Here is a 22,769-nt window from a genome sequence, read left to right as displayed (position 1 = left end):
TTCCTTTGAGATCAATAAGTTATAACTGGACCAATTCCTGTTGAGCATGAGCTCTTTTTCTCTTCCTTGAATCCAGAAGTGAACTATCATAATGGAAAAAAAGGAAGTGGTAAATGTGGTAAATGACTTCCTTAGATGAATCCTTGATCTTGTCAGTGTAGATACTTTCTCCTGGGATCCGGATTGCAATCCTTCATGCCTTCACATTTACCTAGCTGATTTTTGTCCTTTCCCTTACATAAATCCTCCCAGAGGGCCATCTGAACATGCTAGAGATCATCCTCTGGGTACTATTCAAATGTTACACTGTGTAGCAGCTGGGCTGGTCTATCTGCTGTACCTCCTTCTCACTAAATGATTGTCTTCCCTCCTTTACTGGACACTTGTGCATGTCCTTGGTCATACATCTTTTATACCATTTCTTGTACATACAAATCACCATTGGTAAGGTACTGCAGCCTATTTAAACACCTGTGTATCTTTCCATTGTCTGGTAATTTTGACTCCTGGGATCATGATGTTTTATAATTTACAGCCATGAAGCATAATAAGGAATATTTTTGTGAATAGAAAGATGGTCTTTTGTGGCAGCAAGCAGTTTGGGATTATTGAAAATCCTGGGCAAATTAATCATAGTTGATATAGCTAACATAAAACATAAAAGTTTGCAAAGTACATTACATGCATTATCTCATTTAATCCTCATGAAACCCAGTGATGTAGATATGCACTGTGGCCTAGTGACCTAGCAGTTTTGTCGAACAGGGAATCAGGCCAATCTAGGTTTACATCTTGTTTTTGCCACTTAATAACTATGTAACCCTGGGAAAGTCCCTTAACCCTCTCTTAGCCCCAGTTTCCTCATTGATAAAAATGGGGATAAGAGTAGTGTCTACTACACAGGGTTGTTATGAGGACCAAATGAGATCATGTGTATAAAATAATTTGCAAACCTTGAGTTTATAAATAGGTGCTATTATCAGGCAGTGTGATATAGTGGGAAGCACTGGATTTGGAGCCAGAGGTCACTGGCTTCAGATCCTACCTTGTTCACTTATTACCTATGTAACCTTGGTCAAGTCACTTAACCTTTTGGGGCCTCATTATAAGAGTAGGGGTAGTTGGACTAGATGTCCTCTGAGGTTTTTTCCAACTCTAAATCTGTGACCTTATTATTATGCCTGTTTAATAGATGAGGAAATTAGAGCTGTGAGAAGTTAATTGATGTGTCCCTGCTCTAAAACAGTCATGGAATTGCCTGCACATATGGAGAACTGAGTAGGAAATGACAGCTTTGTCAGTTCCATCACATCAATAATCAATTGCATTTTCTGTCATGTTGCATTGTTGTTCATGATGTCTGGTTTTCTGATTTTCCTTCTAAAAAAAAGTATTCACGCTATAATATACACAATTACAAGGCAAACAGAGTTAACATATTCACAACCACCATGTGAGGTAGGTAGCATAGGTATTATTGTCCCTATTTTTTTAGGTTGCTCATGGTCATATAGCTGGTGAAGATCAGATGAAAGATTCAAACGTCATTCTTCTTGGCTCTGAATCCAGTACTCTGCCCACTAAACCATGCTACTTCTCCTAAGAATTGTGGAACTCTGAAATGTCTATGTCTTCCCTTCATAACTATCTATTTTCCCTTAAGATTCTCTACCTTAAGACATACAGAAGGAAAACTGTGGCTTCCTTAGAGCAAAGACAGTATTATGGGAGTTTGAACCTCTGCTGGAAATAAAAGGTAGTTGTTTATTCATTTCAGTTGTGTCTGACTCTTTGTGATACCATTTTAGTTTTTTTTTGGCAAAGATACTGGAGTAGTTTACCATTTCCTTCTCCAACTCATTTTACAAATGAAGAAACTGAGGCAAACAGGTTTAAATTACTTTCCCAGGGTCACACGCTAATAGGTATATGAGCCGAGGCTGGATTTGAACACAGGAAGACTCATCTTCCTGATTCCAAGCTTAGTACTTTATTCACTGTGCCATGCTAACTGCCAATAGAAGATAGATTTGATTATAAATCTGAAATCATATACCCTTCACAGAATTTTTTAAAAAATAATTTTATTTTTATTGTTATGAATTTGACAAAAACAATTTCCACATACAAAGTGCTGATGAAGAGGATTGTATATGAAACTGCATATCTCTATTACATTCAGTGTCTTATTAGAATACATAATAAATTTAGAAAAAGAATTCATAATAAATTTAGCACAATTCTAAGACTGTTCTACTGGCCTAGCTCTCCATCTGAATTCCCTCTTCTCTTCAGTGTATTTTCAAACATGTTTCATTGTTGCTCTTTTCTTTTTTGTTTTTCAGTGTCGTTATTCAATTGTTATTTGGTTTATGAAATTATGAAATGAGGTAGGGCTGCCCACTTCTTTTGCCGGAAAAGACCGTGATGGCAATGTGAAGTAAGGTTGCAATTGCACTCCCCCCCACCCCCCCAATTTTTAAAAAACATTTTAATTTAAAGTTTTGAATTCCAAATTCTATCCCTTCTTCTCTTCCTTCCCTTCCCCCTCCCTGAGTGGGTAAACAATTAGATATGTGCAATTATGTAAAACATTTCCATATTAGTCATTTTGTACAAGAAGACTCAAATAAAAGAAAATAAATAAAAGAAAAAATAGCATGCTTCAGTCTGTATTCAGTCAATATCGTTTTTTCTTTGGAGGTAGATAGTATGCCTCATCATTAGACCTTTGGGATTTGTCTTGGATCATTGTATTGTTGAGAATAACTAAGTCATTCACAGTTCTTTATCAAACAATAATGCTATTACTTGTACAATGTTCTCCTGGTTCTGTTCACTTTACTATGCTTCATACGTGTTCATGTAAGTCTTTCCAGGTTTTTCTGAAATCATCCTGCTTGTCATTTCTTATAGCACAATAATATTTTAATACAATCATATACCACAGCTTGTTTAGTCATTCTCCAATTGGAGGACATCGCTTTGATTTCCAGTTCTTAGACACCACAAAAAGAACTGCTATACATTTTGTACAAATTGAAAGTTTCCCCTTTTGTTCGATGTCTTTGGGATATAGACCTAGCAGAAGTATTGCTGGATCAAAGGGTATACAAAGTTTTATAGCCTTTTGGGCATAGTTCCAAATTGCTTTCTAGAATGCTTTGATCAGCTCATTAGCATCCAACAGTGCATTAGCGTCCCAGTTTTCCCACATCCCCTCCAACATCCAACATTTTCCTTTTTTGTTGTATTAGCCACTCTAATAGGTGTGAGGTGGTACCTCAGAGTTGTTTTAATTTCCATTTCTTTGATCAATAGTGATCTAGAATATTTTTTCATATGACTATAGATAGCTTTAATTTCTCTCTGGAAACTGGCTTTTCACACATATCCTTTGACCACTTATCATTTGGTGAATGACTTGTATTTTTATAAATTTGACTCCGTTCTATGTATATATGAGAAGTGGGGTCTTTATCAGAGAGACTTGTAAAATTTCCCGCCCACCTCCTGGTTTCTGCTTTCCTTATAATTTTGGTTGCACTGATTTTGTATATGCAAAATTTAAAAAAATTATATGATCAATAATTATCTATTTTACATTTTGTAATGCTTTCTTTATCTTCTCTGGTGCTAAGTTCTTTCCTTATCCATAAATCTGATAGATAAACTATTCTATGCTCTCTTAATTTGCTTATGGTATCATCCTTTAGGTATAAATCATGTACCCATTTTGACTTTATCTTGGTAAAGTGAGATGTTGGTCTATATCTAGTTTCTGTAGTTTTCCCAGCAGTTTTTGTCAAATAATAAGTTTTTGTTCCAAAAGCTTAGATTTTTGAGTTTATCACATACTAGATTATTATGGTCATTTACTACAATGTAATTTGTACCTAATCTATTCCAATGATCAACCACTGTTTCTTGGCCAGTGTAACAGGAATGCAAATTTGGAAGATCTTCCCTGCCCCTAGGCTAAAGTGCACCTGAAGCCTGGGGTGGGAGGCTTGTTTTTCAGTAGATACTTTTTGATTGGCCAGTGGGTCAATAAGGTTGTTACATTCTCTGAGCCAGGAGAAGGCTTTATAAGCCCTGATGTGAGGCTTTGTTTTGGGGGCTCACTTTGAGAAGTGTTCTGTGATTTGATCTGGATTCTGGGAAGCCATTGTCCAGAGCTCCCCCAGCTTTGAAAAACCCAGATGTTGAAACCCAGATGTTGATTGGGTATGGAGGTAATGGCTGGACAGTTTGGAAAGCTGTCTACTTGATCTGTTTCTGTCTTGATAATTCTGCCTGTATACTTTGAAGTTCGGGGTGCTGACCTTTTTCCCCTGAACAAGGTAAACGATATATGGTCTGACTGATTAAAGTAAGCTTGTTAACCCATTTTGAGTTGCTTTCCTTTATCAAAGCAGATCCAAGAACCTGTGCTGGCAGCAAACCCTGAGGATGCTTGGAGTGCTTGCCCGCTACAGCCAGTACCATATTATTGCTAGACTACCTTCTTAAACATTTTTTAACTGATTCCCTTGATATCCTTGATGAATTTTGTTATTATTTTTTTCAGTTCTATAAAATAATTTTTGATAGTTTGATTGGTATGGCACTGAATAAATAGATTCACTTAGGTAGAATTGTCATTTTTTATTATATTGGCTCAGCCTACCAATGAACATATACCAATAATATTTTTCCAATTGACTTATTTGTGTGAAAAGTGTTTTATAGTTACATTCATATTATTCTGGGTTTGTCTAGCAGTTTTTTTATGTTGTCTAACAGTTATTTTAAATGGAATTTCTTGCTGTTGGACTTTGTAATATATAGAAATGCTGATGATTTACGGGGGTTTATTTTGTATCCTGCAACTTTACTAATGTTGTTAATAATTTCAGGTAGTTTTTTTATTTGATTCTCTAGGATTTTCTAAGTATAACATCATGTCATCTCCAAAGAGTGATATAAATAGTTTCATTTCCTCTTCTAATTTCTTTAATTTCTTTTTCTTTTCTTATTGCTATAGCTAACATTTATAGCACGATAGTAAATAATAGAGGTGATAATGGGCATCTTTGCTTCACCTCTGATTATATTGGGAAGGCTACTAGCTTATCCCCATTACAGATTTTAGATAAATATTACTTATCATTTTAAGGTAAGCTCCATTTATTCCTCTCTAGTGTTTTTAATAGGAATGGATGCTATATTTTGTCAGTCTTTTTCTGTATCTATTGAGATAATCATATGATTTCTGTTGGTTTTGTTATTGATATGTCAGTTATGCTGACAGTTTTTCTAATATTCAACCAGTCCTGCATTCCTGGTAGAAATCTCACCTGGCCATAGTGTATAATCCTTGTGATATATTTCTATAATCTCTTTGCTAATATATCTTATTTAAAATTTTTGCATCAATATTCATTAGAGAAATTTGTTTATAATTTTCTTTCTCTATTTTGCCTCTTCCTGGCTTGGGTATCAGCACCATATTTCTGTAAAAGGAATCTGATAGAACTCCTTCTTTGCCTATTTTTCCAAATAGTTTATATAGCATTGGGATTAATTGTTCTTTCAGTATTTGGTAGAATTCACTCATGGATCTGTCTGGTCCTGGGAATTTTTTCTTAGGAAGTTCATTTATGGTTTGTTTAATTTCTTTTTCAAGGATTGGGTTATTTAAGTATTTTATTTCTCCTTCTGTTAACCTGGCTAATTTATATTTTGTAGCTATTCATCCAACTCATTTAGATTGTCAAATTTATTGACATATAATTTACTGGTATATAATTGGACAAAATAGCTCAAGTTGTCTTAATTTCTTTTTCATTGGTGGTAAATTCACCCCTTTCACTTTTGATACTAGTAATTTGGTTTTCTTCTTTCATTTTTTAACCAAATTAACCAAAGATTTGTCTATTTTTTTGGTGTTTACATAAATAGCTTTATTTATTAGTTCAATAGTTTTCTTTCTTTCAATTTTATTAAACTCTCCTTTGATTTTTCAGGATTTCCAATTTGGTGTTTAATTGGAGATTTTTACTTCATTCTTCTAGTTTTTTAGTTGCATGCCCAATTAATTGATCTCCTTTCCCCCTGTTTTTGTTGATGTAAGCAATTAGAGATAGAAATTTCCCCCAAGTATGGAGATCCATCTTGCCCTACTGGAAAGTCACAGGGGGGATGGGGAAGGGGGTATTCAGTGAGATTGCTGTTTTGGGGTGGTGGGTAGGGGAGAGACAGGGAGAAAATTTGTAACTCAAAATCTTGTGGAAATGAATGTTGTAAAGTAAAAATAAACATTAAAAAAAGAAAGAAAATTTCCCTCAAGTACCACTTTGACTGTATCCCATGCATTTTGGTAGATTGTCCCAGTGTTGTCATTCTCTTTAATGAAATTATCTCTTGTTTCTATGATTTGTTCTTTGACCCATTTGCTTCTTAGGATTTGATTATTTAGTTTCCAATTAATTTTTAATCTTTCTTTCTATTGTTCATTATTGAATGTAATTTTTATTGCCTTATTATCTGAAAAGTATGTGTTTACTATTTCTACTTTTCTGCATTTGGTTGTGAGGTTTTTATGTCCTAACACATGGTCAATTTTTGTGTAAGTGCCATATGTTGCTGATAAAAAGGTATATTCTTTTCTATTTCCATTCAGTTTGCTGCAGAGATCTATCATATCTTACTTTTCCAGATTTTTTTTCACCTCCTTAACTTCTTTGGTTTATTTTTTGGTTAGATTTATCTAGTTCTGAAAGGGAAAAGTTGAAGTCCCCCACAAACAAAACTAGTATATTTTATTATCTATTTCCTCCTATAACTCATTCAACTTCTTTAAAAATTTAGATGCTATGCCATTCGATACATTTATGTTTAGTTTTTTATATGACTTCATTGTCTATGGTACCTTTCATAAGATATAGTTTTCTTTTTTTATCTCTTTTATTTTTTATTTATTTTTTTTTTTGGAGGGCAGTTGGGGTTAGTTAAGTGACTTGCCCAAAGTCACACAGCTAGGAATTGTGTCAAGTGTCTGAGGCTGGATTTGAGCTCAGGTCCTCCTGACTCCAGGGCTGGTGCTCTATTCACTGCGCCACCTAGCTGCCCCTATCTCTTTTAATTAGATCTATTTTTGCTTTTGCTTTGTCTGAGATCATGATTGCTACTCTTGCTTTCTTTGCTTTAGCCTAAGCATAGTAGATTCTGCTACAAACCCATGCCTTTAACCCTGTTTCTCCACTTCAAATGTGTATCTTGTAAGCAACATATTATAGGATTCTGGTGTTTAATCCTTTCTGCTCTCTGCTTCCTTTTTATGGGTGACTTCATCCCATTCACATTTATCATTATGATAACTAACCCTATTTCCCTCTGTGCTATTTTTCATTTGTTTATTCCCCCACCTCTGACCCTCTACTCTTTCCCTCCTCACAAGTATTTTATTTCTGATCACCATCTTCCCCAGTATACCTTTCCTTTTATTAGTTCCTCCTCTCCCTTCTATTATCCCTGTCCCTTTTTACTTCCTTAAGAGATTTCTATATCCATCTGAGTGTGTGTTATTTCCTCTTTAAATCAATGAGAGTAAAGTTTAAGCTTTTCCTGCCACACATTACCCCCCACCCCACCATCTTCCCCTCCATTATAATAGCTCTTCCATGCCTCTTTTATGTGGAATAATTTACTGCCCATTCAATCTCCCCCCTCCTTCTTTATCCAGTACAATTTTCTTTCTCACCCCTTTATTTTGTTGTTGTTGTTTTGGTATCATCCCATCAAAGTCACCTTATATCCATACTCTCTTTCTACATATACTTGTATCAGCAATGCCATATTCACAATGCCTATAGAGATTACAAATATGATGATATAATTATCCATCACAAAATACGTCAGGTTTGCCATTTGGGGAAATAAACTAGAAAATTTATTAAGATACCAAAAGACTGAGTCCCAAAACCAGAAAGTGAAAGCCATCAGAGTAGTTATGATATTGGCACAGGTAGATAAAGTAGAAAACACCCACATTTTCAAGCCTTTAAAACAGAACAGGCTACCTCAGGCAAAGGTCCTCCTCTCCCCACTCACAGCAACCACTCAGCGCCCTGGAAGCGGGCTCCCAGCAGCTCCGGCCCCTGGCAGTCCTCAGCAGGAGTCCTTAGCAGAAAGTCCTGCTCCCAGCAGCTCCAGCCCCTGGCAGTGCTCAGCAGGGGTCCTAACAAAAAAAAAAAAAAGGCAACCGCCGCCAACTGCCAACCGCAGGACCGTTAGCTCGGCTTTTCACTTTCTCTTGCTCTGCTATGTCAGCACGTCCATGGGGCATGGGAGATCTTTAAATCCCATAACCCTTACAATACTCTTTCTAATTATTCTTATAATAATAAAATTCTTAAGAGTCACAAATATGGGGCGTTGGGGCGGCCAGGTGGCTCAGCAAGTAAGAGCACCGGCTCCAGTGTTGGGATGACCTGGAGATTGAATCCCAGGCTCAGACACTCAGCACCACACCCAGAAATAACTGGCTGTGTAACCTTGAGCAAGTTACTTAACCCCAATTGCTTAAAAAAAAAAAAACACAAATATGGGGCGTCTAGGTGGCGCAGTGAATAGAGAACCGGCCCTGGAGTCAGGAGGACCTGAGTTCAAATTGGGCCTCAGACACTTAACACAAAAAAATTAGCTGTGTGACCTTGGGCAAGTTACTTAACCCCCAATTGCCCTCCAAAAAGCAAAAAAAAAAGTCACAAATATTATCTTGCCATATAGAAATAGAAACAGTTTACCTTTAACGAATGTCTTATGTTTTCTCTTTCTTTTTTTACTTTGAGTCTTGTATTTAAAGGTCAAATTTTTTATTTAGCTTTGGTTTTTAAAGTAGGAATGCTTGAAAGTACTCTTTTAAATTAAATATCCATTTTTTCCCTGAAAGATTATATTCAGTTTAGCTGGGTATGTAAATCTTGGTTATAATCCCAAATCCTTTGCCTTCTGGTATGTCACATTCCAAGCCCTGTGGTTCTTTAATGTGAATTCTGCCTAATCCTGACTATATCTCCACAATATTTGAATTATTTCCATTTGGCTGCTTGCAATACTTTCTCCATGGTCTTCGACCTCTGGAATTTGGCTATGATGTTCCTGGGAGTTTTCATTTTGGGATCTCTTTTAGGCAGTAATTGATGGATTCTTTCAATTTCTGTTTTGCCCTGTGGTTCTAATATATCAGGGAAGTTTTCTTTGATAATTTATTTTTTAAATATGTGGTCCAGGCTTTTTTTTTTATTATGGCTTTCACATAGTCCAATAATTCTCATATTATCTCTCCTGGATCTGTTTTATAGTCAATTGTTTTTCCAATGTGAAAATTCACATTTTCTTTTATATTTTACCTTTTTATTTTGTTTTATTGTATCTTGGTTTCTCACAGAGTCATTAATTTTCACTTGTTCAATTTTAATTTTTAAGAATTATTTTCTTCAGTGAGCTTTTGTACTTCCTTTTCCATTTGGCCAATTCCATTTTTTAAGGAGTTATTTTCTTCAGTAAATTTTTGTGTATCGTTTCTCATGCTATTGACTCTTTTTTTACAATTCTCTTTCATTGCTCTCATTTCTTTTCCAAATATTTCTTCTACTTCTCTAATTTGCTTTTAAAATCCTTTTTAAGCTCTTCTAGGAATTCTTTTTGTGCTTGAGACCAAATTGCATTTTTCTTTGAGGCTTCATATGTAACCATTTTGACACGGTTGTCCTCTTCTAAATTTATGCCTTGAACCTCTGTCACAATAGTAACTTTCTATAAATTCTTTTTTGTTGTTGCTTCTGTTAATTTTTTCTTTTTCTTTTTTTTTTTTCGACTGGGTTTCTTCAGGTGAGGGCTGGGCTCTGGTCTACATAGTCCCACTGTCTTCTGTTGGGGCTATGGGTCTTACTGCTACCTTTCCCTGGCCTTCAGGGCTTAGTTGCTTGTTTTCTCTAGAGGGAAGGCTCCCCTTCTGGCTTGTATTCTGGGGTGGAGCCTCCCTGCTGGCCTCCCTTGGATATGGGCTTTAGTTGCTGGCCTGCTCAAGCATAGCACCTTGCTGCTAGGTTGCTATGGTAACAAAGGTTTTCTGGAGGAGGCAATCTTGTTGCTGGTCACTCCAGGGGTGGAGCCCTGCTTCTGGGTTGCTTTTGAAACAGGATCACTCTGTTGGTAGTCCTCTGGGGCAGGGCCTCACTATTGGTCAGCAATGGGGTCAGGGCCTCACTGGTGGCTTGTGCTGAGGGTGAGGTTGTGGGGTGGGGCCTTGCTGTGCTATATAGGCTGCTTGCTTGCTTGCTTAGGGGGCTGCTAGAGGGTGGGGCCTCCCTGGTGTATTACTCCAGGCTTAAAGGCTTGCTGCAGGTGCTCTGCTGTGAGGCTGACTATGACTGCTATTCTTGGACCTCACTCCCCTCCCACCCCAGTGAGACAGATCTTTCCTTCTGGGGTGGTAAGCTGCTTCCCTGCTCCTAGACCCATTCTGAGGCAGTTTTCTAGATGTGTGGAGGGGAATTTGGGAGGGCTTCAGAGGGTTCCTTCCTTACTTCACTATCTTGGTACTGGAAGTCTTGCAATTACACTTTAATAACACACAGGGTTTCAAGGCAAACAGCACAGAAAGTACGGAGACAAATGGTGAAAAAAGATTGTGGAGGCAGATTTTGTGGGGCTAGGAAAAAGGAGGTGGAAGAAGACAGGCAATGTGGGAAGAGCATGGGGAGGGTGAGAGGCACAAAGAATCACTCACATAACAGTGGAACAGAGTTGGGAGCACGTGGCAGCATGACCCTGAGTGAGATGTAAGAATGTTTGGGGAAGCAGGAGTTTGAGGTCTAGGTCTCACTTTTATAGCTTTTTTGGGGGGAACTGGCTAATTCTTACCTGTGCCACCTTGGGCTTAGTTCATTAACATATGCAAATCACCTCAATGTTGTTGGTAAAACCTTATTTTTCTTTTTGGAGGGGCAATTGGGGTTAAGTGATTTGCCCAAGGTCACACGGCTAGTTTTTGTGTTAAGTGTCTGAGACCGGATTTGAACTCAGGTCCTCCTGACTCCAGGGCTGGTGCTCTATTCACTGCGCCACCTAGCCACCCCAGTAAAACTTTTAAGTAAACAGGTCTGTGTCACTTCAAAGTTGTGTTCTCCTGGTCTTACTGTAGATATCTGGAACTTGTCTGAGATTTACATATCATAGGACCAAAAATCCTGACAGTAAAGCCTAGATGGCTTCTCCTGACTCAGCACAGCACATTACTAGGATGTGATTTTGGATTACTATATGATATAATTTGTAGATTATGCTCTTTTGAGTTTTGTGACAGTTTGTATATGATGCAAAGGTTTCCCTTTGTGATCTTACTTTTTGTTGTTGCCACTTTATACTGGCTACTTATAAACCTACCTATGCTAACTAGAAGGTGGAAAATGGTCAGGGAGACCAGAACAAGATATAATTTTAACACAGTTATCATTACCTCTTCCTAACTCTTCCCTCCCCCTTCCAATAAAAGCCCTCCTTTGGAACAAATAAATATAGCCAAGCAAAACAAATCTATGCATGGGGCGTGTCTGAAAATGTACTTCACAGCTTTTCTTGATGGGAGAAGGAAGATAACAACAATAACCTTCTAAGTAAAAAGACAGCTAGATGGTGTAGTAGATAGTCATCCCTCCCCCTCTTCCAGAATCAGGAAGACCTGAATTCAAATAACACCTCAGGCAATTACTGATGGGGTGCTTGGGATCTGTGTTTGTAGTACCAATGTGTAATACCACTTTGTAACATCAGTCTGTAAAATCACACTTCATGCCCCCCTCCCCCTTCAGAGCAATAACTCTGACCAGCAACAACTATCTCAGCTTGGAACAAATAACAAACTATTCCTGTGAATCCTTCACTAAAGTATCTATAAACATTCCAGCTTAGGCCACTATTATCTCCCCCTTGTATAGTGTTCTACTGCCCCCATGAATCCTTTGGGACTCTATCTCTGGGTTAACTCCTTAGCCTATTATCCACACACTGGGAACCTTGGTTCCCAGACATCAATCTTGTCAAACATAACACTGATAGGTGGCAGACTGGGCACTTCTCCATCAGCCCTTGACTGCTAGCCAACTTAGTGACATTTCAAGCCTAAATCCACACCTCCAGGTATCACCCCCCTTGGGCTTTTTCCCAGTGAATCATGGGTAATATGCTTGAGCGGTTACATTAAAAATGCATGTTCCTTTAAACACTGTCCCCACCTTAACTCCTCCCTAATCCCACCCTTAATCACCTAGTTAGCATAATTGGCTTGGGTTCTACTATAGATGATTCTATATAAATCTTAATTCTACCCCTTTAAGGTTGCAGGTCCCCTAAGGATCCTTGCCCGCTGTAAGGCGTATAATAAACTTTTACAACTCTGACCCCAAGTTAGCCTGGGCCTACTGAATTCTTTTAAGACTGAATCGTAGGCTTTCTGGTCTTAGATAAGAACCTATTGGAAGCCATCCCTCATCATTACTAGTGGTGTGAGCCTGGGCAAGTCATTTAATCAATGTTTGTTTCAGTTTCCTCATCTGTAAAATGAGGATAATAATAGCACCTAATGTTGTGAGGATCAAATAAGATAACAACTGTAAAACTCTTAGCGCAGTGCTTGGCACATAGCGCTATATAGAAGTTATTATTATTATCATTATTTCTTTCTTTATATATTCTCCGACTCATGTAACTCATTTGGTTGGGGAGAACCATGAATACTGCCAGGTAGTCTGAATACCAGATGTACTGTATTTGGCCACTGTGCATATTACCTTAAGTGGGATTCACTGGGGAATCATTGGAGTTACTGGTTATGAGCCTACTGAAGGAGCAAGGTCATAAAATTCAGGGAGTGAAGTTATGAGGAGATACGAGGGGCTTCTCTTTCTCTTCCATGTGTGTGCTGGTCTATTTGCTTCCTCTTCAGAGGGTTCACAGATCTGAAGAACTCGCTGTGAAATGCATTTTACCATGAAAAGTCCAAAAAAAGCCAGATTACCTATTTCTTACAGAACAGTACTGATTATAGAGGGGATTCTTATTCAGATATATGTTGATCCAGAGGAAGTTCCTTCCCTGTCTAAGAACCCTGTGAGTTTGTGAGTAATTGATAAATTGCCATTTTATAAAAGGATGCTTTTTTCAGGAGTGTTCACACTATTTAAGAATCAAATAACTGTATTATTCATCTATTTGCCGTCGTTCTAGTGAGGAACCTCCTCAAATTTATTTTAGCTGGGCTAAAATAAGATTTAGAGCTGGAAGGGGCCTTTGAGGTCATTTAGTCCACCTCCATCATTTTACAGATGAGAAAACTGAGGTTCTGAGAACTTTAGTGACTTTCCTATCATAGTTAGTAAATAGTTCAGTGGGGATTTGAGCCCAGGTCTTCTGAGGCCAGATTAAGAACTCTTCATGTAATGCCATACTGTCCCTTTTCCATCATGATAGAAGTTGCCAGAATTTGATCTCTAGTGGAATAGCTTTCTAGAACCCACTCACCTCAACATGGCAATGAAACTTTAGAAGTCTTTTATAGAGGTAAAAGACAATTTTGAAATGAAATATCCAAAAATGTTCCTGGGCTAAAATAACTGACATAAACCAGAATGGATTACCATCTTTCAGGTTGTAATTTAGATCAGATTTTGATCAGCAGTATTTTCACTTTACTAAGCTTTAGTTTTCTTTCTTTTTTTTTTTTTTTTGCTTTTTGGAGGGCAATTGGGGTTAAGTGACTTGCCCAAGGTCACATGGCTAGTTTTTGTATTGTGTCTGAGGCCAGATTTGAACTCAGGTCCTCCTAATTCCAGGGCCAATGCTCTATTCACTGTGCCACTTAGCCACCCCTAAGCCTTAGTTTTTCTACCTGGAAGATGAATAGGCTTAATTAGAGATCTCCGAGGTCCCTCCTGGATTTTGGTGTTTCATTGGTTCTATGTCATTTGGTTGAAATTTTAATTTACAGAAGTAGTTGATTTAGCAAAACCATAAAGCATTAGATTTTTTTTGATACATGTTGAAACTCAAATAATTTTTTCCATTGTTGTTTATTCTAGTTTTTCTTGTATCTGCAAAATTGGGAATACATCTTATGGTCCTGCTACAGGATCTATTAAAAAAGAAGCTAAGCAAGCTGCAGCTAAGATTGCATGTGAGAAGATGAATTTACTTGACATTTCACAGGTAACTAGCTTTTTGGCTTAATTTTCTTGTGTACAGATTCCATCTTAATTTGATTTGAGACAGATGGCTTCTATGATACTACAAGAAATCCTTGTACAGAGAGATAAAGACCCTCCTCATTCCATCTTGCTAGTTACACATTTGTTCATACATTATGTATATGGGTAAAAATTCCAATGGCCTCTATTGGCCAAAAGGCACTGCTGATTTTTTCTTGTTGGATATGTCATAGTGGGAATTTCTTTCACGTATGGGTTGTACTAGAAGGCTTTACAGCTCTCAGATTCTGTGATTCTATGATTTGTAACTCCAGATCAACCAACCAGTTGACCAATGAAAAAGCTTTTTGTATAGCCTCTGATTTTACATGATACTGTTAGGCAACATGGCTGCCATAACTTACATTGATACAGCATTGAAGAACAAGAGTTATACATAATTCTATGCATTTCCCTCCTTTTAGAAAAGTGATTCAGCATCTCCTTCTGCTTATTTCACTCCATGTGCTAATTCTAGGACATCTCTGAGTACATCAACATTGTAAGTATGAAGCAATACTTATTGTTCAGTAAATTTTACTTGCTGTCCACTGACTGTCATAAAGAAAATTATTTTTAATATTTGGCTTCCTTCCATGCAGATATTTTATTTTCTTTTAAAAATTCTTATTTCTTTAAATTCCAGTCTTAAGCAATAAAATGAACAGAATACATTGAACAGATTATAGCTAAAACTGTGAATCTTTATTATATAGAGCTTGCTTTTATTTTTTAAGTTTATAATAATTTATTATATAATTTTATGGTTGTCCTGCTTGTCCTGATTATTTTATTCTGCTCTCATGGTGTGTCATTTCAAAGATCAGAGGTCTTAAGTCTTTCAAAGTTGTTTGTTTTTACAATGTTGTTATTGAATAAATTGATCTAATTCTGTTTACTTCACTCTTAATTCACACAAGTAATTACAGGTTTCTCTGAAACCATTCCTTCTGTCATTCCTCAGGACAAATAATATTCCATTATGTTAAAAGATAATTTTTTCAGTTATTCCCAATTAATGGGCACCCCTCCCTAGCTGCCAGTTCTTTACTACTACAGAAAGAACTACAATAAATATTTCTGCATGTATAAGTCCTTTTCCTCTTTCTTGATCTCTTTGGGGTCTAAATTTAGTCAAAGTGAATTGCTGAGTCAAAGGAAATGCACAGTTTTGTGATTTTTGGCCTTAATTACAAAGTCTATGCCTGTAGTGTAAAGAATGACCACAGGGGCAGCTAAGTGGAAAAGTGAATAAAGCACTGGCCCTGGAGTTAGGAGGACCTGAGTTCAAATGTGACCTCAGACACTTGACACATAACTAGCTGTTTGACTTTGGGCAAGTCACTTAACCCCAATTGCTTTGCCTTCCCCCCTCCAAAAAAGAATGACCATAGCAACCTCCTTGTATTTAGAATATACTTCTTATGGAGGGGGTATTCCCTGAACCAATGCAAGTCAGCAACTTTTCTTCAGTTTACTAGTAGTTTTATAGAGCTGCTTGAAGGTACTCAGAAGTTAAGTAGCTGACCCGGGGTTATATAGCCTGACTTGATAGATTTTCTCCTATTTTTTCAATCTCTTGACTTTGTTTTAACATTTCTTATTCTCTCGTGGATAAGAAATGGAACTCTCTTTTTGAGTAGTCTTCAGCAAGGGAGTTTTAAAAAATCTCTTGTGTTAAGCAATAAATTTTCCCTATAAGTCTTTCTTCCATAGCTCTTATTTCTTTTCTAGTTCTTTTCTCTAGCATTCTTATTTAATTTATAAAATAATTTTTTACTTTTTAAAAACTCTTGCTTTATTTCTTCTAGGAATTCTAGTTGAACTTGTGTCTAAGATGTATTATTCTTTGAGGCTTTGCTTGTAGATGTTTAACACATACTAGACGTGTGACTTTGGGCTAATGGCCCCAATTGCCCTCCAAAAAGTAAAAAAAAAAAGATGGGTGAAGAAACATCATTTATTGAGAACAGCAAGCAAATTAATTTGGCAGGATTGTAGATTGTATGGAGAAGAATAATGTACAGTAAGCTTGGAGAGAAAGATTGGAGCCAGAAAGTGAAGGGCTTTAAAAGTCAAACAGGAATTTGTTTTTTATCCTTTTTGAAACAATGAGGCTCAAAGCAATGAAGAATTGAACCAGGGTGTTGGCATGATGAGTGGGTAAAAGGTGATTAATATGATCGATTTCTGTTGAGGTTAATTGCATATGTGGAATGAGGGATAGGGAAGAGAGAAAAATTAATCTTAAGGTAGGGTATCAGCCTGGGTCACTGAGAGGATGCTGGTAGTGTCAGTAGAAATAGGGAAGTTTGGAGGAGAAACTCTAAATAAGGTGATGAATTCAGTTTTAGACATGAAGTTTGGGATGCCATCAGGACATGTTCAGCAGACAGAATTGTAATACTGGCATTCAAAGTGGGAAATTAGAGTTAGATATTCAAGTAAAATGTAACTATCTTGAGAAGACAGATTGCTTTTCCTCTTGTGTTACCCATCACTTAGCACAGTGCCTTGTACTCAGTATGCACTTAATAAATCCTTATTGGATTTCTCAATGTATTCAATATCTAACTTACAATATCCCTCTACCTTATCTCTTGCTTATCTGTACTTCCTTATCTATACTAAGACTATTCATACATGTTGATAACCTCTCAAATACCCTAACCACCCTACTAACAACTACTCAGCTCTTATTACCTACTTCTTCATTCCTCCTCAGCTATACTCAGAGATGGCCATACCTTTGCCAACACCCTTAAGGCTTCTATTTCTTTTTTTTTTTGGAGAGCAATTGGGGTTAAGTGACTTGCCCAAGGTCACACGGCTAGATTTGTGTGTGTGTTAAGTGGCTGAGGCCGGATCCGAACACAGGTCCTCCTGACTCCAGGGCCGGTGCTCTATTCACTGTGCCACCTAGCCGCTGAAGGCTTCTATTTCTATGATCACAAACTATAAAATTCCTTTACCCAATCACATCTAATTTTTTTTTTTTACCACATTGTCTCCTTGAAATCAAGGATCATGGTTTTGCCTTTCTCTGTATCACTAACATTTAGCACAGTGTTTTGCAAGCAGTAATAAGTGATTGGTGACATCTATCATCTCTGTGTATCCCTTATTCCTCCTAACTATTGTTTGTTGTTACCATAAATGCTAATCTTTACAATCTTTAGTATTTTCCAAGGTCATTACTTTTGTTTCACTATCCTCCCTTCCCATTCTTGTCACCTTTGTAAATAAGTTTAGCTTCATAATAAACTCTACTTTTGAATCAATTGCTTCCTTGTGGTATTTTCACTCATGCCTTGACAAAACCCAAACCTATATTACTTCTGTAACCCACTTCCTCAGTTCTAGCTGATGTGTTCCTGATCAGAGCTGGAGGAAATCACACAGCAATACTGGCTGGTTCCTCTGCAAATTTATTTATCTAATCTCAATTACCCCATCTCTGATTGCTTCTCTAGCCTATTCGTGACTTCAGCTCTTCCAAGCCTTCTTTCTTCAAGCCTGCAATACACTTTCACCCTCTCACTAAAGATCCTTACTTCATATTTTGTATTGGAATTTTCCCCAGAGTTTATTTATTTGTTTTTAGTTTTCAACATTCATTTCCACAAGATTTTGAGTTACAAATTTTCTCCCCATCTCTCCCCTACCCCCACTCCAAGATGGCAAGCATACTGAATACTCCTTCCCCCAATCTGCCCTCTCTTATATCACCCCCATCCCCCTTTACTTTCTTGTAAGCCAGAATGGATTTCTACACCCCATTGCCTATAAATCTTATTTCCCGGTTGCATTTAAAAACAATTTTTTAACATTTGTTTTTAAAACTTTGATCCAGATTCTCTCCTTTCTTCCCTCCTCACCCACCCCCACTGGGAAGACAAGAAATTCAATATAGGTTACACATGTGTAGTTATGCAAAACATTTCCATAGTAGTCATATCATGAAAGACTAACTATATTCCTCTCCATCCTATTTGGCCCCCCATTTATTCTGTTTTCTCCTCTGACCCTGTCCCTTTTCAAAAGTGTTTGCTTCAGACTACCCTCTCCCCCAATCTGCCCTCCCTTCTATCATCCAAACCCCCCCCCCTTATCCCCTTCCTCCCTACTTTCCTGTAGGGTAAGATACCCAATTGAGTGTGTATGTTATTCTCTCCTTAAGCCAAGTCCAATGAGAGTAAGGTTGACCCATTCCCTTTTACCTCCCTTCTCTTCCCCTCCATTGTAACAACTTTCTTTTGCCTCTTTTATGTGAGATGACTTACCCTATTCTATCTCTCCCTTTCTCCTTCTCCTAATATATTCCTCTCTCACCTCTTAATTTTATTTTTTAGATATCATCCCTTCATATTCAACTCACCCTGTGCCCTGCTTTTACTCCACCATCTTGGCTCTGCCCGCCACTTCATATTTTATAAAGAAAATTGAGGCCATTCACCATTACGATTGTCTGTTCTCTTCATTTCACAAACTTTTGACATTATCTTTTACTGTCTCCTCTTTTACTGTGATCTCTGAGGAACAGGTGACTTTCTTGCCAAGGCCAATTTGTCTACATGACCTTTGTTCCCATTCTTTTCCATTTCTTCTAGGGGACTGCCCTTACCACTTTCTCTAATATCATCATTATCTCCAGTACCACCACTCTCTCTACTCTTTACTTCAGTCTTATCTATTGATTTCTTCCCTGCTGCCCACAATCATGTCCAAGGCTCCCTTTCCTTAAAAAGAATATCACTAGATCTTTTTATTATTGTTCACTTATGTCAGACTTTTCATAACCCCATTTGGGGGTTTTCTTGGCATAGATATTGGAGTGGTTTGCCATTTCCTTCTTCAGCTCATTTTATAGATGAGGAAACAAGGAAAACAGGGTTAAGTGGTTTGCCCAGGGTCACACAGCTAGTAAGTATCTGAGATGTCTAAGATATCTATGATCACTAGATCTTCCCATGCCCATTACCTATCACCCTTTATCACTTCTCTCTTTCTCACACTTCTTGAAAAAAAATACTAAACGTGTCTACACTCATTGCTTTCTTCTCACTCTCTTCTTAACCTTCTGTAATCTAGCTTTTAATCTTATTGAATGAAATTGCTCTCCACATTTACTAGTGATTTCTTAATTTTGAAATGTAAGGGTCTTTTTTCAGTCCTTATCCTTCTTGATCTCTTTGTGGCATTTTGTACTGTCACCCTTTCCTCCTAGATATTCTCTCCTTTCTGAGTTTTTGTGAAACTGCTCTTTCTTGGCTCTCCTTCTCCCTGTCCAATCACTTCAACTTAGTCTCCTTTGCTGCATCATCAATGACAATCCAACCCTTGATTGTCATTGGACAATGTCAAAGGTTCTCTCTCTCTTTTTTTTTTTTTTGCTTTTTGGAGGGGGAAGGGCAGGGCAATTGGGGTGAAGTGACTTGCCTAAGGTCACACGGCTAGTAAGTGTTAAAAGTCAGAGGTCAGATTTGAACTCAGGTCCTCTTGATTCCAGGGCCATTGATTTGGCCAATGATTTGGGGCCACCTAGCTGGCCCCAAAGATTCTATCTTGGGTTTAGATTCTATCTTGGATTTTATTCTCTTTTTTTCTCTACACTCTTCTATTTAGTTCCCCCAACTGTTGATGCCCTCCCTTCCAAGATTTCCTTGTATTCCCTTTATATATGTTGTATATCTATGTATGTATTTGTTATCTCTCTCTTTAGAAGTAAAATCTCTGTCTCTGTATTTGTCACTCTATATCTCTGTCTCTGTTTCTCTCTCTGTCTCTCTCCCTCTGTCTGTCTGTCTCTTTCTCTTTCTCTCTCTCTCTCACACACACACACACACACACACACACATACACACACACACCCCTTAACTTCCTTTTCTGGAAAATGAGGGATGGCATTATTTTTCCTCTTATACTAAGAAAGCTCTACTTGTGTTTTTTAATTATTTATTTTTAATATTCTTTTCTTTAAGTTTTGAGAGAGAGATTGAGAATTATACTTCAGTTTGCACTTAGAGTTCATTAGTTCTCTCTCTGGAGGTGGATAGCATTTTTTCATCATGAGTCCTCTAAAATTATCTTAGATCATTATATTTACCAGAGTAGCTAAGTCACAGTTGATCATCATGACAACATTGTTATTACTGTGCAAAATGATCTTTACAGTTCTTCTCACTTCATTTTGCATCAGTTTATATAGGTCTTGTCATGTTTTTCTGAAACCACCCACCCTCCCAGTCATTTATTATAGTACAGTAGTACTCCATCATAATCATATGCCACAACTTGTTCAGCCGTTCCCCAATTGATGAGCATCCCTCAATTTCCAATTCTTTGCCACCACAAAAGAGCTATATGGGGAAAGAGCTGATATAAATATTTTTGTACATATAGGTCCTTTTACTTTTTCTTTGATCTTTTTGGGATAGAGACCTAGAAGTAGCATTGCTGTATCAAAGGATATGCAATTTTTTTTAGCCATTTGAGAATAATTCTAGATTGTTCTCCAGAATAGTTGGACCAGTTCACTAATCCACCAGCAGTTTATTAATGTGCCTATTTTCCCCTCATTCCCTTCAGTATTTGTCATATTTGATAGGTGGGAGGTGGTACCTCAGAGCTGTTTTGATTTGTATGTCTCTAATCAATAGTGATTTAGAGTATTTTTTCATATGACTATGGATAACTTTGATTTCTTCTTCTGAAAACTGTTCATATCCTTTGATCATTTATCAATTTGTGAATGGCTCTTATTTTTATAAATTTGACTGTTTCACATATATTTCAGAAATAAAGCATTTATCAGAAAAATTGGCTGAAAAATTTTTTGATATTACTATGATAGATTTAGTTCTTTTCAGCAATACAATGATCTGAGACAATTCCAAAATATTAATGATGAAAAATGTTATCCTCATACAGAGAAAGCTATGGAGTCTGAATACAGATTGAAGCATGCTATTGTCACTTTTTTTGTGGTTTTTCCCTTTTGTTCTGTTTATTCTTTTACAACATGACTAATGTGGAAATATGTTTAACATGATTGCAAATGTATGACCTATATTAGATTGCTTGCCATCTTGGGGAGGGGGTTAGGAGGAGGAGAAAAATTTGGAACTTAAAAGCTTATAAAATGAATGTTGAAAACTGTCTTCACATATAATTGGAAAAAATAAAACACTGTTTACAAATTTTTTTTGACATTGCTTCATTGTCTATGGTGGCCTTTTAGCAAAATGTAGTTCCCCTGAGTATCTCTTTTAATTAGGTCTGTTTTTGCTTTTGCTTTGTCTGAGATTATGGTTGCTACCCCTGCCTTTTTAACTTCAACTGAAGCATATTAGATTCTATTCCAGTCCTTTATTTTAACTCTGTATGTATCTTTCTGTTTCAAGTGTGTCTCTAAGAGGGAAACAACATATTGTTGGATTCTGGTTTCTAATCCATTCGCTATCTGCTTCCATTTTACAGATGATCTCATCCTGCTCACATTCAGTTATGCTTGCTGTGTATTTCCCTTCATCCTATTTTCTTCAGTTTATTTTTCTCTCTCTTTTTATACCATCCCTTCTCAAAAGTATATTTTGCTTTTAACTGTTGCCTCTCTTCATCTACTCCCCTTTCTCTTGTTCCCTTCCTTTCACTTTCCTCTACTGGGTAAGGTAGATTTACATACCCAACCAACTATATATATATATATATATATATATTTTCCTTCTTTAAACCAATTTCAATGAGACTAAAGTTCATTCATTGTTTACCACCCCACCTCACCCCTATTTCCCCCTCTATTGCATAAGTTCTTCCTTGAGGACCTTTATTGTATAAGAAAATTATCCACCTCTCCCTTCTCCCTTCTCCTAGTGCATCTCTCCTTCTCACCCCTTAGTTTTATTTTTTGGGATATCATCCCATCATAGTCAACTCACACCCATGACCTCTGTCTAGTCCTCTTAACTGCCCTAATAATGATAAGTTCTTAGGAGTTACATGAATCATCCTCCCTCATAGGAATATAAACATTTAAATTTTATTGAGTCCTTTATGATTTCTTTTTCATATTTGCCTTTTATGTTTCTGTTGAGTGTTGTCTTTGAGTGTCAGATTTTCTATTCAGCTCTGGTCTTTTCATCAGGAATGCTTAGAAGTCCTCTATTTCATTACATCTACAGTTTTTCCCTTAAAGGATTATGCTCAGTTTTGCTGAGTAAGTTATTCTTGGTTGTAATTCTAGTTCCTTTGGCCTCTGGAATATCCATTTCCATGCCCTGCAATCCTTTAATGTAGAGGCTGATAAATCTTGTGTTTTCCTGACTATGGTTCCACAAAATGTGAATTGTTTCTTTCTGTCTGCTTGCAATATTTTCTCTTTGACCTGGGAGCTCTGGAATTTGGCCATAAAATTCCTGGGAATTTTCATTTTGGGATCTCTTTCAGGTGGTAATTGATGGATTCTTTCAATTTCTATTTTAC

At 37.1% G+C, this 22,769-nt stretch overlaps 2 protein-coding genes across 6 annotated transcripts in view; one reads left to right on the top strand and one right to left on the bottom strand.

The window, feature by feature from the left end:
* CEBPZOS (CEBPZ opposite strand) overlaps window positions 1–22,769 on the bottom strand; it is a 295,755-nt gene that overhangs the window by 100,313 nt on the left and 172,673 nt on the right. The window lies entirely within an intron of this gene.
* EIF2AK2 (eukaryotic translation initiation factor 2 alpha kinase 2) overlaps window positions 1–22,769 on the top strand; it is a 91,862-nt gene that overhangs the window by 27,205 nt on the left and 41,888 nt on the right. For all 5 annotated transcript variants that reach the window (XM_069072202.1, XM_069072199.1, XM_069072200.1 and 2 more), the window contains 2 exons: window positions 14,124–14,250; window positions 14,714–14,790. In XM_069072202.1, coding sequence (XP_068928303.1) covers window positions 14,124–14,250; window positions 14,714–14,790 — 204 coding nt within the window. The remainder of the gene's footprint in view (window positions 1–14,123; window positions 14,251–14,713; window positions 14,791–22,769) is intronic.

Source organism: Petaurus breviceps, unplaced genomic scaffold (assembly GCF_028583685.1).
Source record: "Petaurus breviceps papuanus isolate PSGF00001 unplaced genomic scaffold, PetGlider_PUasm1.0 90845, whole genome shotgun sequence".
NCBI classification, from domain to species: Eukaryota; Metazoa; Chordata; class Mammalia; order Diprotodontia; family Petauridae; genus Petaurus; species Petaurus breviceps.
The sequence above is the reverse complement of the archived record's forward strand: the minus strand, read 5'-3'. Positions and strand labels throughout refer to the sequence as shown.